Raw genomic sequence first — 17,046 nt, 5'->3', positions numbered from 1 at the left:
TTTTAATTAATTTGCATTTCCATCTAGCGATTTTTATTTTATGCAATATCCCAAAATGTGCAAAAAAAGGATGGAATTTTCCAGATGCATGAGAGATTTTATACCTAGATGCGCACGTGTACTCCCACACTGGGACCACACTAGTGTAGGCCTCCCAGCTAGATCACCAGTTGAGGTCAAAGTGAGATGTAAACTGTAAACTAGGTGCCAGAAGTTCCTGTTTGTTTGACAAGTGTTTCTGGTGTAGCAAGTTTGCGAGTGTGTTGCACATGTGTGTCATGGAGAAAAAAATCAGGGAGCTCAGCTGTTGCCGTCTTAACGTGCAACCAATGGGGCTACGTGTGATTTGAGTGTGTGTGTGTGTGTGTGTGTGTTAAAGGGAGCTGGAGGTAGGAATGGCTATGGCACCAGGGGGCTCATTGTGTGTAAGATCTCCCACACTTCTTACAACCATCCATGTTCTTCCCATCACCCCCTTCCCACTGCCACCCTGCCACTTGCCTTCCTTCCTTTAGATTCAAGTGCTTTGTTCCTCCTTAAGTCCTTTGTTCTTCCTCCGGCACAACATTCCAATCAAGCTGAGCACACAAACACATGCATATGAATGTGTGCCATCCTCTTTATTGGGCCTCTTCCCCGACACACATTACATTTATCATCCCTCTGTCTAAGGCTGACTAATTTAAAGCTCTGCCTGCTACTTAAGAGCTCAATAATACCAGATTAACGAAGTGAATGAACGCTGTTAGTTAGTTGGTGGATCAAAGAAAAGGCATTTGTCTAGAAGAGAAAATGTATCATATATGCTGAGGATGTTTATGTACTTGATGTATATAAATCCTCAGTGTGTATTTCACAATTACATTTCAGTGAAATGTGTTCAGGAATTATGGATGTTATGAGCGCTAAGCTGTATAATTGACCAATGTTGCATGTAATTGATTTCCCAGCATGTCTGTCATTCGATCACTCTGGGGTTTCATTTGACATAATAAAATCATTTAAGTTCAAATTTTATGAAGCTACTATTATATACGTTTATATAAATTAACTTGTGTTCAGATATACTGTTCAAACGTTTTGTGTGAAAAAGCTGTTTTAATGTTTTTAAAGGAAGTCTCTTATGCTATAAAATAACATTTTCTATTTTAATATATGTCATTTATTCCTTTGATTGAAAAGCTGGATTTTCAGCATCATTACTCTATAGTCTTCAGTGTCACATGATCCTTCAGAAATCATTCTAATATGCTGATTTAAATGTATTATTATGAATGTAATATTTATAAGCCATGCTAAACTTTTTTATCCTTGATTAATGCATCCTTGCTTAAAAGTATTTAAGGTTGAACTTTATTTCAAGGTGCCAGTATTACAGTGTAATTATACATTTAAGTACTGAGTAATAATAATTAACTACGTGTACTTACTATACAGTTTGGATGAAGGTTTGGTTTAGGGTTAATTGCATGGAATTATGCATAATTTATAGTTTTTACTATATGTAACATGTAACAATGACACTGTAAAATAAAGTGATACCGTGTTTAATACTTCACTTTTCTCAACTGTTCACTTCAGCATCAACTGTTCTCAAAGTATAGCATGAAATAAGTTTCACTAAAGTTCACACAGGTGTAGTTCATCACATTATCTGTATACCATTAACACTTGACAACCTGAAAAAGTGTATACTTTTAATAGTGTATAAATTGGATGTCATTTAACAAAAAGATCTTTATAAGTGTAGCTGAAGTGTCTAAATACTTTCTGAGGTCTCTTTATATCTAAAATCCATTTATGACTCCCTCACAAGAAATAATTTTGTTAACTTTGCATTAGTAATGTGTTAACATCTCGCCATATGTTACTGGCACATATCCCGCGACAGCGCTCCCTTCACCCCCAGTAAAGGGAACAGTGTAGAATTGGGAGCGTTAACAAAGCTTTTGAGGAGCAGACAGTCCCGACGCAGCCTACAATGGAAGGCCGCCTCTGTATTTGCGTTTTTTGGCGAGAGGTGGTGGCGAGGTTGACAAGAGGGAGTCGAGGGGTGGAAGAGTTGAATGACCCTGCAGCAGTCGTCCCACTGCAGCTCTGTGACCCCCGGAGTAACGGGCCAACCTCCTGGCGTGAAGTGCTTTGTGTTAGCGGTTGTGTGGAACAGCGTGGAGAGGTGAAGGGGGGGGTTGATGGGAGTGCAGCAGATAATTCAGGCCTCCTGCAACACACATGGCCCTTGAATGAAAAGGGACCTCTGCATTGTGAGGGCATCTCAATGGCTCTAGCTCCTTATTTGTTGAAGACAAATGTTCCTCTGAACATAAGTGTCTTGTGCTTAAACACTAAACAGAGTGAAGTCATTAATCATCCATTTTGTGTGGCCGAGCACTTGCTCCAAAAATTACGCATCGTACTTAACATTCATAGAAGCTGGCGTGATAAACAAAGATTGACTTTGTTTAAGCATTAATAAAAGTTTTGCACATATACACAAAAGAATATTATTTATAAGCAAGTCACACTCAGTTTGGTGTTGGTGGCCAACTGCTACCATTTTAATCAGTCTGCAGTTGGAATGTGAGTTTATATGCATGTCAGATTTCATTTAGCTTTGTGTTGGTATTGTGTATTATCTAATTAGAGACAGATAGCATTCTAATTGGCAGTAAATTTGCAGTGTGTTTTAATGTATTTTGTAATTTGGGTTAGTTGGTGATCTGTATTTAACCTGGGGCTTTGCTAGACAGGTTTGGCAGACACCTCATATGTGAACACAACCCTAAAGCCAGCTGGCTTTGAGTACTGCTTTCTCGAATGATCTTAGGAATGAAGCGTCTGCTTTGACTTGTATGAATTTTATGCTTGTATTGTTCTTTCTGGATTTTTATTACAACACTGCTGTCTTCTCTAGAGCTTCTTATTGAACTCATTTAATAACCGCTGAACTTTACAGAGTTATTGAATTGAACTTAATCAACACTGAATTAACTTCCAATGAAATTGTCTCATATTTGATTAATTGTACATATATTTTCCTGTTTTTCAACAATCTGTATTGTTCAAAGTGCTATAAATAAAGGTGATTTGACTTGACTTGCATTGATTTGATAGTTTTAAGCCAACTTTTTGTCAGCTTTATCTCCTGTTTATAATAAAAGATTTTTTTGCATTTATGTAATGGAGACACAAATGCTTTGGAGAGGTTTCACTGATATATCAGGGTTTATGTCTATAGTTTTAACATTTATGCAAGTTTTGATTTTGTTCAGAGCGCTGCCACAAAAATCCCTGGTTGAGTTTGTCTAGAATTAAAGCTGAGGTCTTTCATTCATTGTCTGTCTAATGAATATTCATAGTTGCTCTCACAATGCAGGCAGCCTCCAAAGCTCTTGAGAAGAAATCAGCTTGTGTTTGACTGCAGGTCAAGGGACTCTGACAGACTGCGGCACAATGGAGACTTGACTCAAGCATTCCTCTGCGTTGCCTGGCGAAGCTTTTGTTTGCCGTATTTCTCTGTCTACATATTCATACTTCTTTAACTCATTAGTAGTTATTCATTCATTGAGGCAAATCCACTTGACCCCTTCTCTCACTTGTCATGGGAATAAAATAGTGATGGTTGGTTTACTAAATATTTGAGTTTGCTTCGGTATGCACAGATCTGACCCTATAGTACCACATCAATCTATAGTTTTAATTTCAAATGCTTAAAAACATTTTCCTCTTCAGCCTGTGCCTAAGCTCTTTAAAAATCCATAAAACATTAGCTATAGGCTATAACTTCATAAAACTATCATCCTGACTATTGTGTATTCTCGATAGATATAACCTCTCAGGTGATTTTTTTTTTTTAATATGATATAATTTGTGAAGTATAAATATAATTAAAATAAAAGCGTCTGCCAAATGCATAAATGTAAATTAACAAAAGTTTTAGTCACTATCAATAACCATTAGGCCTACTATCATTTTTATCGTTTAGGCCTATTGGAGTTTGTGGTGAACTGCATTAAAACACGAAACTATGCAGTCTGCAAACAAAATTACCTAGATATAGGTTCAAAGGAGGCAAATACAAAAAGCCTTCTCTTTGAACTGATACCGTACCCAATCGTCTAAAATTACTATTGTGTAAATGACCGTGAGCAAACATCCGAAACTCATTGAACAGGTGTGGGGGCCGTCAATCAAAGCGCCCACGCGCACAAGGACACGCCCACCGGCGCCATATATGGAGTGCATTCCAAGGGGCGGAGTCACCTGACTTCCCAAGTTCCCATGAATGAAATCCTCTCTACCAGTTCCTTCATGCCGGAGTCGTCGGAGTTTCATCTGGACCAAAAAGTTTAATTTGACAAACAAAATGGACTACCGACGCACTCAGTTTCACTTCTTATTTTTGTATTTATTTGTTAACAACGTATTTATTGAGATTCAGTCAAAAGAACGTAAGTACAAACCGAGATTATTAAAGACTTTTTACTCAGAAAACGATATATTTTTCTAACCTTTCACAGTTCTATTTGTTATTACTGTATGATGATAAATTAAAAAATTATATTATTTGTGGACAAAAACGTAATGGTTAGATTTCCATAAATATTTCGTAATGGGTTTATATTTACCCCTACAAAATGTACACAATTAAGACATTTGAGCCTGTAACGGACGATTTAAAAATTTTCTTTGACTTAATTTTCATGTAGCCTAACTAAATATTATATGATCCTTAGATTTGCTGCTTGACATGAAGGCTGCCGGAAGTGAATTAGGTTGGTTAACCTGGCCGAATGAAGAAGGGGTAAGTCTTATCATTTTTTCTGTTCACTGTACATAAACCATATCTGGCATTAACATCCATGAATAGACTCCATTCAGTTCAGGTTCTTTGATTGTAAATACATGCATGAGTCAGTGTCATTTCGTACTCCTATTAAAATGAGTCATATCCTCAGACCCATTAAAAAGCTTTTCCAGCTTTTAAAGTTGATATCTGATAACGTGAGGCGTTTCCCCCCCAGCAACAGGCTTAAATAACATCCGAAACCATCTTATTGTGTATTGAAGAATCTTTGATTTGCATTTTATTTATCGAAAATATTAATGTAGCCTATACGCTTAAAAAGCATTGGGACACTTAAAGCCACACTTCATAACGTCATTGTATTAGAACAATGTAACACACTTGCATTTGTTTCGAAGATGCCTCAAGTACAATTTTTAAGCAAAACTTTTCACAAAGTTATTATAAAAAGCGAAAATTGTAAAAATTACTAAGAAACGTTTTATATATTAGGCTATTTGTGTGTGTGTATATGCCTGATCAAACGTTACATATACACATATAGATATGTATATGTGTTTTGCACCAGAGTGTCTAAATATAGGACTGAGGAGGAATAAGTTTCGGTCAGAGGCTGTTGAGTGTGCAAACCATGTTTCTTCTTTGAAGCTTTGGTTTTATAAGAATTCGCCGTGAATTCCTCTTTAGCCACACAAAGACCTCTCCAGAGATGTACCGAGAGGGTTCCACCACTTCCTCTGACCAAGCACAGTTGCGCGCTAAAGTGTTTAATTAGTCTTTTAGAGGCTAGTCCTGTCATCTTCCTTCCCTGAAGTCGTGAAGGCTTCCATCAGCTCAATTCAGCTGCTGGATCCAAAAAAGCCCTTTGAGGTCATGCTTATTTTGCCAGCTATTTCAGTACGTTCTGAAGAGTTGAGTCGTAAGGGAGTTCTATCGCGGCAGAGCATGGTGGGAAAGAGGAGAGCAGAGGCCTAATTTTTGTCTCCCACACCCATCTAATGAGATACTTGTACAAAGGTGTGATTCCCACATTCAGTATAATCTTGTTTCAGTCTAACATTTAGGACACTGGAATATTTTAGCCAAGAAAAAGAAAAAATCAAGATCACCAGACTTCCCTAGTTGATTCATTACATTATGAAGTGCATACATTGTATTTAAATATGCAAATTATGCAATATCTAGTTAAATATGCAGAAAACAGCCTTTAAAGATGTATTTTAATTGTAATCTACAGGCACAAAAAGATAAAGTGCTGTTTTCTTCAAACTAAGCACCAAGCTGCCCAACATCTCAACATTGAACAGTGCATGAAAAAAACCAACAATGCTTTTGCCTGTAGTGTCTTGCTTTAAAGTTGATTTTTTTCAATGTTTAAAATACAACTACAACCAAGTTAATTCTGCTCTAGCATTGGTTAGTGAGTTTAAAGATCCCAACAAGCCTTACTTAACAAATGGCATAAGCTTGGTGTGGGACTATCTGAAAATAAAAGTGAAATACTTTGCCTTAAAAAGTTTTGCACTTCCATATTATGAGAAGATTGTAATACAATATGCCCTCTTTTCTTTCTTTTTCCATTTTTCTTAGTGGGAGGTTGTCCAGACGGTGGTGAATGGCTCTCTCCTTTACACCTACAGCGTGTGCAACGTTGCCAGTGACACAGAACAGGACAACTGGCTTCGTACGACCTTTATCCAGCGTAGGCCCGACGTCTCTCGCATATCTGTGGAGCTGCGCTTTGTCGTCCGGGACTGCAACACGTTTGGCGGCTCGTCGCCTTCCTGTCGCGAGACTTTTGGCCTCTATCTAGCCGAAACCGACACAGATGTTGGCACAAATTTCCGCAAGGGCCAGTTTCGAAAGGTAGCCACCGTAGCGCCAGACGAGGTAACAGCTGATCGTGGAGGGGGCCGAGCTGATCTCCGGGTGAACGTTGAGACGCGGAGCATCGGGCCACTCTCCAGAAGGGGCTTTTACCTTGCTTTCCAGGATTTAGGGGGCTGTGTTGCTCTCTTGGGGCTGAGGGTGTTCTACACCACCTGCCCGGCCATGATGAGAAGCCTGGCCGCCTTCCCTGAGCAGGTGGCATCAGGAGCGCTGGCGGAGGTGGAGGGCACCTGTGTGAAGGACGCAGTGGTGGTTGGAGAAGCTGCCCCTCGAATGTACTGCACCTCTGAGGGAGAGTGGGTTGTTCCTGTGGGCCAGTGTCTCTGTCGAGCGGGATACCAAGCTGTTGGAGATTCTTGCAAAGGTGAGTTTGTGATTTTGATGTTTATTGTTTACGGGAGTTCTTTGCTTCAGTAATAAGTAAGAACATTTTCTACTTATCTGATTGTGGTCGACGAAATAGATTTTTACTTAATGGCCAATGGAGGTTTCTCTAAAGCAGGGCCATTATCCTAAAAGTGATCTTACAAAAATATTTTAATGCAGATTAAGGAAATTTACCAGTCAGAATCAAGAATTCCAGATAGCTGCATAAAAATTGTGAAATTCACTTAGAATTAGCAATGAGAACTTCTCAAAAATGCTGAAATCGCATCAAACACAGTATTTATTCAAAATTAACCAAAAAAGCTGAAAGAAAAAGATCAAATGTTATTCTGAATTGGACAAAAAAATATCAGTTTTAATAATCCTGGTTGATAAATTGGCCTGCCACTATAATATACTTTACATTACTTTAAGACAATTTGGGAACAACTGTCTTTGTGGGTGGGCAGATGGTAAGTGTGTTGTCGGGTGAGGGTGTGTTCTGGGAAGCTTTAGAGATTTTTGTGGTTGCCACAGAGCTGTCTGAGAAGTTAGTGAGAGGCCAGAAATGTGACTTCAGTCAAATGGAATGTCAGCCGTCTCCACACCCTTTCACCTGCTGGTGTATTATTTCTACATGTGTGTTTAACTCTTCAGGAAGGAAGTGTAAAGATACCAGGCTACCATTGTAAAGGAGTGTATGTACATAGTTACAGTGGTATGATTTGCATTTATAGGTTTTTAACCATTGGAGATTCTCGAATATCTCACATTTGAATAGAAAGGCTTGATAAATGGTGTGTTAGTATTAATGTTTTGCATTAGAAAAATAAGATATCAAACTAAGTGCCATCTGCAAATAAATTGCTCTAGATCTTTTCCCAGAACTAATGTTACTTTTATCAGCCAGTAACTTTTAACCAACTAGTCCCAAGGTGATTTTTTTTTTTTTTTGTGAATGTATGAATTAATTTCCCCTCAAGTTTGTTTAAAAAAAAAAAAAAAAAAAAAAAAAGGATTATTTTTAAGTTTCGTTCCCAATTAGTTTCAAGGAATTCCCCCAAGGTCATGTTACACTTTTCCCATACCCTCCAACAGCTGATATGACTCAATGGGCAGAGCTACCATTACCTGAGTTACTTTGTATGTAAAAGTGTTACCATGACAACGGCTCACCGCAGATTACAGAGAAGGTTTGGCATGCCCAAGGTCTGTCTGGGGTAGTCATCGTATAATTAAAGGTTGGGTTGGACCTCTCCGGACACCTTTTGTATTTGTGGGAAAATGTGGTTTTGAGTAGATGCACTATTTATACTCTACTTTAAAATGTAAAACCAAAGACATTCAGATCTATCCATTGGTAAACACATTGCATACCAACAGCAGGGCATGTTTGATGAACAGGAAACCACTGGGAAAAAGTTTGCATATCCATATAGGAGCCATTAGCAAGGGCAATCTCAGGAAGGCATGTTTCGAAGACCTCGGCCTTTGGCAGCCCTACAGGAACCTGCACCTGAAACGGACGCTGAAGAACATCAAGGGAGTTCAGAATATCTAAAGGTCTTTGGAAAAGGGCAGATTCCACACATTTCCTTTTATAATGTAGTTTCCAGGAGACGTGCTAAATGTTTTGACACCCTTAGAGGAAGTGTGATGAATGATGACCCGATGAAATAGCTCATGGGAGAGATGTAATGAAATCTGGTATCTGATATCTTGTTATCTTTGATGACATGCTTCAGGAATGAGGAGTACATGTCCAGACATCCCCACCTGTGATTCTTTCCATTCTGACTCTGACAGAGCCGTTTTGTCTTCTGTAAATTATTGTTTCACTCTATAATTTGTTCATCCACTCATCTCTTGAAAGACCGTAGTAGTTAACGACCTTTGCCCATGCCTCTTGATTCAACTTAGTTGCTTTTTTTTCTCCATACAGAGTGAAAAGATGCCTCAAAGCATTCAATGTAAAAGGGTTCTTCTTAACCCTAAACAACCCTCGAAACAATGAAGTTGCTGTTGTCATTGTTTTCATGGGAGTTTTACGAGTGGTTTTCTGCGTGACTGCTGTTCTGTTCAGCTTATCGCCACCTGCCAGTGTTTGCTTGGGACAATTGTGGTTGGTTGCCCGGCACAGATGGGGGAAGGGATCCCATTTGAAAAGTTTCGGGGGAAACCCAAGTGTTCCAATGTTTTCATTGCTTGTGAATTTGATACGGGCCTACCAAAGATGTTGGATAGTAGCAGACTATAATGTCATGTTTTATATATTATCCAAGATAATAATGTTAATTGCATTTACACATTTAAAGGTCATCTTTCTTATTTTTTTTTTTTGCTCCAATTTAATAGATATTTAATATTTAATCCAGTTTAATTAGCAGTTGGGTGCTTTATTTCTAGTTTTCTGAGATGGGGTTTTCATTGGTCAATAATGATACTGATACCTAAAGAGCAGTGTGGCCGATATAATGATGTATAATTTTTTTCCCATTATTTAATCACAACATGAATATTTATAAACCATAGATATTTATAAACATTAAGGGAACATTTTCTTAGAATTTTGACTTGGAAATTGATTGACCTTTTAAACCTTTAGTTTTCTTTAAAAAGCCATCACATTGCTCTGGCACGTTGTTGAGGACTACTATGTCGGCGAAACTGCTATTCTAACTGTTGACCTTTCCACCCAAAGGGCATTAACCATTCCCTTTGTGTATTGTCCATCAGCCAAAGACTTGAAGTCTTATCAGCCCTGCCAATCACTTGTGTCATGCATATTTTAGTGGTTGTGGGAACATATACGTGGCACAAGTACGCAAAATGGCCTTTAGTCACTTTTCCACACTTTCCTCACTCACTGTTCCTGATGACGCACGCCTTGACTGTCCAACAGCGCAGAATCTCCTTAAATAGTTTCTTAGTGAAATCAGTCGGCCTGACTCGCCAGTGGTGCCATGAGCGAGTCACGCATTACAAAGCGCTTTCTAAACATATTTCACATGAAGTTCCCATGGAAACAGCTGACATATCGAATCAGATTTATTACTCATGGCTTTGGTGAAATTTGGATTCATTCCCGATTTCACGTATGCCACTCTCAATAGACACAAACATGAAGATTAGAGGAATAGAGTGGGAGTTTCCCTCTCTTGTTCTGTCTTCAAATAAAATGCACAAAGAAGGGCTGCTTTTCTTATGCAGACCCCCTCCTATAGACGTCCAGCCTTATACACAAGGCAAATACACAAAACCCAATGTAAAATCCCAGCGGGAGAACTTCTGTCAGCAATCCTCACGCACCCATTCACGCTCACACTCGCACACCTCCCACCGGTCGTCAATCTGAAACTCGGCCCTTTGTTTGAGGTGAGCACTGAGAGACGGGCCCCAGGGGGGACATACTCCCCTCAAAGGAAGTTCCTCGGATCTGTGGAATCTATATTCACAGTGATTTTGCGAGCCAGTGAGTTTCTCATGCCCATTAAAAGTACACCTATCAGAACCGGTCTCTTCTTAAGACTGTGCATGTGATTCTGAATCACTGCACTCGGTCTTCTTTTGTGGATGATTGTTATATCATCACCCCCACCCCCCCCCCCCCCTAGTCTCCATTCCTTGTTTCCGGAGTTTCTTTCCTTTGTGTTTGTTATAGCATGTCCTCATCCTTCGGCAGAGGAAGGAAAGGAGGAGAAGAGGAGACCAGAGGGCTTATATTGACGCTTGCAATTCCGACATCCTGTTTTGTCCAACGGACATCCACATGTGCTTCATGTCATTATTTAAAAAAAAATGTAATCTCTTTCAGAGTTTTGGAAGAAGTTGACATTCCAGATGTAATTGTTCATGACAGGGCTGTACAAAAGTTTAGTGACCAGTTTGACTGGTTTTATTCAAAACAGTTGGAGTGTCTTCCGTTTGCATTGTGAAGTGTGATCAGTTTATTGTATCGTTGAATACTTGAATGCCCGTCGGCTGCAAATCTTGATTTGTCTCTTGTTGTGTGCTGTTGTAATGGTGCAGAAAGACTGACCCTCCCTTTATGTGCACAATGGCCTTGAATCTGGATGCATTGTGATGTGAATCTATGTCCTTTTATTACATGTCTCATGATCACCTGTGTTTTTTTTTTCTGCTGTTTTCTTTTCTATAGCTTGTGAACCGGGTTACTACAAGAGCACAGATTCCAGTCAGCCATGTGAAGTGTGTCCAGATAACACCAAGCGCTCGGGTCGTGAAGCATTGCTGTGCCCCTGCCTGGAGGGCTTCTTCCGGGCCCCAACAGACCCAAATTCTGCTCCTTGCTCTTGTAAGTTTAAATAGATGTTTTGTTTTGTTTTTTGCACTGGATGTTTGATTTTATTAAAGGGAAAGTTCACCCGAAAATGAAAATTATCCCATGATCTCACCCTCAAGTCATCCTAGGTGTATATGCCTTTCTTCTTTCAGACGAATACAATCAGAGTTATATTAAAAAATGTCCTGGCTCTTCCAAGCTTTATAATGGTTTCTATTTTGAAGTCCATAAAAGTGCATCTATCCATCATAAAAGTGCTCCACATGGCTCCGGGGGGTTAATAAAGGCCTTCTGAAGCGAAGCGATGCATTTGTGTAAGAAAAATATCTATATTTAAAACTTTATAAAGTTAAATAACTAGTCAAACAAACATACGGATTCCAGTTAAGTGTAAAGCGCAACTTATGCGAGTAATGCGACCAACTGCTGATATTTACATTACGCCATGATGCACTACGCTACTTCCGATGTCACAATTTGCGTAAGTTGCGCTTTAGGCATAAGTTGACCGTTTGGCCATTCACTGCCATTATAAGCTTGGAAGAGCAAGGACATTTTTGAATATAACTCCAATTGTATTCGTTTGAAAGAAGAATGTCATTTACACCTAGGATGACTTGAGGGTGAGTAAATCATGGGCTAATTTTCATTTTTGGGTGAACTATCCCTTTAAGAAACTTTCTTGGTTGCTTTTTGTATGAAATGTAGCATCTAAACATTATATCATGTTTTGCTCTTCTAGCTCTGCCTAGCCCTCCCCAAGACTTGGATCACACACCTCTCCTGACAGCGGGGAGTTTGCAACTGACCTGGCGCCCACCGGCAAACACGGGTGGCAGAAGTGACATCACATACAGTGTGGTGTGCGAGCGCTGTGAGAACGGTCTGTGTTCGCTGTGTGGTGGGAGGGTGAGATTTAATCCTGCGCAGACGGCCTTGAAAGACCCCGAAGTTGTGGTTAGCGAGCTGGAGCCTCATGTGAACTACACATTTACAGTCGAGGCCCAAAATGGCGTTTCCCAGTTCAGTCGAAAGAGAGCCACGGCTGGCATCACAACAGTGCTTCACTTCACAGGTTAGATAGTTAGTTTTAGTTGAAACAATATAAAGCTATTGAGTGACAAGCAATGGTTCTGTCCACAGTGATAGAGAAAATACAGACATTTGCATTTGAAATTTTGCTTCATGAAGCTGAATTTTTGTACCAATGAGGTTTCTTCAATCAGTGCACTTCGACCAACAAAATGTCCCATTGCTTGTCACGGATGGACAAGATTAACAGATTAACATGGAGAAGAATTTATCATGCCTTACTTAAGACATTGTGCATCAAATGGCATTTACATGTAAATTGAGACATTGTTTTTAGCCAAAATACTGATGATTTGTGCCTTTTTATTCAGATGGCCCGAGGGTGCTGTACCTAAGAGTTGAAGATCGGACCACCAGCAGTCTTGCGTTATCCTGGGTCGTGGACCACCATGTGCAGAATCACAACTCCCCCCGTTATGAGCTCATGTACCGCAAGAAGGTGACTATGATATCTGATTTAGTTCACTTAAAATAAAATAAAAAAGAATATCACTTGGGTGGTAGGATAGTATACAACTGTTCAAAACCCTGGAAACCATTGGGCAATGTCCTAAACAACCACACAGAACACCTTAGCATCAACATAGCAATGCCTTGGTATTGTGGAACCGTAGCATTTTCTTCAGAATGTTTTTTCAGAAATATTTCTTGCATGCTTTCTCTCTCTCTCTGTGGCCTTTCCATGTTTTCTTCCTTTACCATTTTAAAATAAACGTTTAATTTCCTCTCCTCATTGTTTTATAGGAGGATCCCGGAGAGATTGATGTCACCACCTACACTGTTCTGGTTCTGGAGAAGAACTCTGTGCAGATTAATGACCTCTTACCTGCCACAAAGTATGTGTTCCGCGTTCACACCCTGACGGCAGAAGGCCATCCCAGCAGCCACAGCGCAGAGCTTGAATTTGAGACACTGCCTCTCGGTAAGTGCGTGTGAATATGTGCGTGGGCATTTCGTTTTAGTCAAATGCTTTCACGTATGAAAGTACGTAACCTTGATGCATTTGTGATAAGCTGTGGGTGGTGCGTGAATGTTTGTCAGTATGAGTAGAGTGAACATTTTTTTACATTTTTTTTTTTTTTTTTTATCTCCAACAGCAGAATCTCAGACACAGAGCAGTTCCATGGTTGTCATGGGAGCCATTGCTGGGGGCGGAGTCATGTTGCTGATTGTGGCGGTTATTTTGTTTCTGCACAAAAGGTTAGAGAAGCTATCTCTGCTCTCACTTTTTCCAGTGAATTTTTTTCCAGACTGCAAAGAAATATTTCCCAACTTTGCCTTAGTCGCTTCACCCTATGCCTGCCCACACTGTTTACATTCCAGCTTTGAAGTGCAATCATTCTAATTTAGGATATCATCAAGATAGGAGCTTAAATTAAATCCCTAATGTGATGTTGAATGTTCTTTCATCAGGAGGCTGAATTCCCATGTCCGACGCACGGTTGATGGAGATTACTTTTCATGTCCAGGTAAGAAACGAATTGAATTTCTTTTGCATTTGTTAGTATGCATACATGTATTTGGCCTTAAAGTCCAAAGTATACTTAGGTTTCTGCGTACAGTGCACTTTGACGCAAATTTCGTCACCACAATCATACAGTGGGTGTCATTTACCCAAAGTTTACACCTACCGTCTCATTTTACAGAGAAACTCCTTCCTTTGAAGACCTACATTGACCCCCATACATATGAAGACCCCTGTGCGGCTGTCCTCAAGTTTGCCAGTGAGATTCACCCTAGTCACATCACCAAGCAGAAAGTCATTGGTGCAGGTCAGTGTTTCTTTAGTATTAAATATATAATGGTATAGTATTTATCAGTATTTTGAACTAGCTGTTATTTTAATTTCTTTAGTTTACTTAGCAAAAAATGTGCTTTTGTCAATGTTTTTTTTTTTTCTATTGTTTCTATATATTTAGTTTATTAATTTTAGTAGTGTCTATTCTGTTTTCCAAATTTTTTTTTTTACTTTCATTTATATTTTTAATTAACAACTGTATTTCCATTGCTCCATAGGAGAATTTGGCGAGGTGTACCGTGGTTCTCTGAAGGCACCAGGGCGCTGTGAGGTCGCAGTAGCAATAAAGACTCTGAAGCCAGGCTACACTGAGAAGCAGAGGCAGGACTTCCTTAGTGAAGCCAGCATCATGGGCCAGTTTTCCCATAAGAACATTATCCGTCTGGAGGGTGTTGTCACCAAATGTAAGTATCAAGCTATAAAATCATGTTTCTGGTAACTTTCTTGTTCATTTGAAACCCATTCCAAAAAACAGAGCATATTTAACCGGATGTTCTCTTCTACCTATCATTTCAGTCAAAGACGCCATGATTATCACAGAGTACATGGAGAATGGAGCTCTGGACCAGTATTTGAGGGTACGTCTTGGTCAACGATAGTTTACATTTCCTCTGAATGCACTTGCCAGGATGTAGCAGAATCACTGATGTGTTTCTCTGCGCTCCACAGGATCACGATGGAGACTTTTCCTCTTACCAGCTCGTGGGAATGCTTAATGGCATAGCCGCAGGGATGAAGTACCTCTCAGACATGAACTACGTCCATCGGGACCTCGCAGCTCGCAATGTCCTGGTCAACAGCAACTTGGAGTGTAAAGTCTCAGATTTCGGCCTGTCACGAGTGCTGGAGGACTTTCCCGAGGGAACCTACACCACTACTGTAAGTGATATGAATACACAGAATCGTTATAAAAGTATATAAATTCATTAAAACATAATTTTAATGGTTTTGACTCTACTCTTACTCTTTTAGGGAGGAAAAATTCCTATTCGCTGGACTGCACCAGAGGCAATAGCGTACAGGAAGTTCACTTCAGCTAGTGATGTGTGGAGTTTTGGCATTGTCATCTGGGAAGTGATGTCATTTGGAGAAAGACCCTACTGGGATATGAGCAACCATGAGGTATGAGATATTTCTAATTATTTATTAATGCTAATTGCTCAAACTTTAGGAGTTTGACATAAATTGGGTGATAAAACAAAACAAAAACAATTACCCAAACCATAACTAATGAACAAAAAAAAAAATTCTGTGGGTTTTTATGACTTGAGCCAGGAAATGACAACCTAGTAATGTTCTTAAAACCAGTGAACACCTTAGCAATGTCCTGGCAACCACCCTAGGAATAAATGTTTTAAGCTTTCACTTAAAACACATTGTTGGCCTCTGTGAGCATGAGATTCACCATTTTCTTCATACTTTTGATCAAAGGTGATGAAATCCATAAACGAAGGCTTCAGGCTGCCGGCACCGATGTGCTGCCCATCTGCGGTTAATCAGCTGATGCTGCAGTGCTGGACGCAGGACCGCTCCAAACGGCCACACTTTGTTGACATCGTCAACTTGCTCGAGAAGCTGCTTCGCAACCCAGAATCACTCTCGGCCATTGCCAGTATCGACCCACGGTAAGAAACGGTTTACAAAACGCTAATGGTAAATGTTCTAGTGCAGAAAACTATAAAGTTTTATAATGTGCTGGACTGGTCAATAAATGTCTGGGGTTTTTTTTGTCCACAGTGTGTCTATTCGTCTACCCAGCACTAGTGGTTGTGACGGCGCCTCCTTCAGGTCAGTGGATGAATGGCTGGAATCCATCAAGATGGCCCAGTACAGAGAAACCTTTGCTCTTGCTGGAATTAAAACTATGGAACAGGTGTTGCACTTGAAAATTGAGTAAGTATGCTTACTTGCATCCATAAAAAGATGACAAAATGAACCAATTATAAAATCTTATGAATTATTGAAACTTTATATGGCCTCATCTAACCTGTTCCTCCTTTTCTTTTTCAAAAAGGGATATTAGTAGTATTGGAGTACGGCTGCCAGGTCATCAGAAGAGAATAGCCTACAGCATTCTGGGCCTGCAAGACCCGACGGGGACCCTGGATCTGTTTGCAGTGTGACAGTGCGGTTGACTGAAGCAGACCTGTTTGCAATTTAGCTGGCCCAAAATGGACTGAACAAAGACCAGAATACCCTCCTCCAATTGAATGACTCCCTTTAAAAATATAAACACTTGATATTTTGTTTCTCCTTCTTTTAAACAGCTTTTCTTTTAACATTTTTACATGTGTCAGATGGACCCTTATAATGCACTTTGTGATTCTGTTTCTTCTTAAGCCATATTGATTCGCTGCATAAGCACACAGTGGACATATGATGGTCTGTTTTGTGTATGATGGTCATAATTTGTGCCATATTGTAACTCCTGCTCAGGTCTGATGATAAGGGTACTATCAAGGGTACAATGATAGTAACCTTAAATATTACTGTAGTGCTCATATGTTGCCGTAAAAGTCCACATATTTAACAAAGTTGCCAAATGTGAGGGGTTGAAGTCTGATTAAGGTTGTACAATTACAAATGTAAAAAGTTCAGTACTAAATATTCAATGCTAATAGATTTTTGTCAAATTGTTGACAGGCATCCAACTGTTTTGAAAGCTAGCAAAGGATGTTTACATGTCATTTCAGCTCTTTTTTTATTTAATATTTATTTTTTTTAATTTATTGTCTGTGTTTGTAAAGAAAATTATGTACTGTATAGTATTAAAATATTTTATAAGTCTCA

At 39.5% G+C, this 17,046-nt stretch overlaps 1 protein-coding gene across 1 annotated transcript in view; it reads left to right on the top strand.

Annotated features, from left to right (window-relative positions):
• The window catches only part of epha2a (eph receptor A2 a), a 20,758-nt gene extending 3,712 nt beyond the window's left edge, over positions 1 to 17,046 (top strand). Inside the window, exons 2-18 of the mRNA XM_084425625.1 lie at positions 4,175 to 4,451; positions 4,737 to 4,804; positions 6,398 to 7,061; positions 11,223 to 11,378; positions 12,109 to 12,441; positions 12,770 to 12,897; positions 13,203 to 13,380; positions 13,556 to 13,658; positions 13,872 to 13,927; positions 14,105 to 14,230; positions 14,475 to 14,660; positions 14,773 to 14,834; positions 14,926 to 15,135; positions 15,229 to 15,378; positions 15,688 to 15,881; positions 15,994 to 16,149; positions 16,271 to 17,046. Of these exons, the coding sequence (XP_084281751.1) occupies positions 4,286 to 4,451; positions 4,737 to 4,804; positions 6,398 to 7,061; positions 11,223 to 11,378; positions 12,109 to 12,441; positions 12,770 to 12,897; positions 13,203 to 13,380; positions 13,556 to 13,658; positions 13,872 to 13,927; positions 14,105 to 14,230; positions 14,475 to 14,660; positions 14,773 to 14,834; positions 14,926 to 15,135; positions 15,229 to 15,378; positions 15,688 to 15,881; positions 15,994 to 16,149; positions 16,271 to 16,379 (3,045 nt within the window). The 5' untranslated portion in view covers positions 4,175 to 4,285 and the 3' untranslated portion in view covers positions 16,380 to 17,046. The remainder of the gene's footprint in view (positions 1 to 4,174; positions 4,452 to 4,736; positions 4,805 to 6,397; positions 7,062 to 11,222; positions 11,379 to 12,108; positions 12,442 to 12,769; positions 12,898 to 13,202; positions 13,381 to 13,555; positions 13,659 to 13,871; positions 13,928 to 14,104; positions 14,231 to 14,474; positions 14,661 to 14,772; positions 14,835 to 14,925; positions 15,136 to 15,228; positions 15,379 to 15,687; positions 15,882 to 15,993; positions 16,150 to 16,270) is intronic.

Source organism: Rutilus rutilus (assembly GCF_951802725.1).
Source record: "Rutilus rutilus genome assembly, chromosome: 12".
Classification (NCBI taxonomy): Eukaryota; Metazoa; Chordata; class Actinopteri; order Cypriniformes; family Leuciscidae; genus Rutilus; species Rutilus rutilus.
The sequence above is the reverse complement of the archived record's forward strand: the minus strand, read 5'-3'. Positions and strand labels throughout refer to the sequence as shown.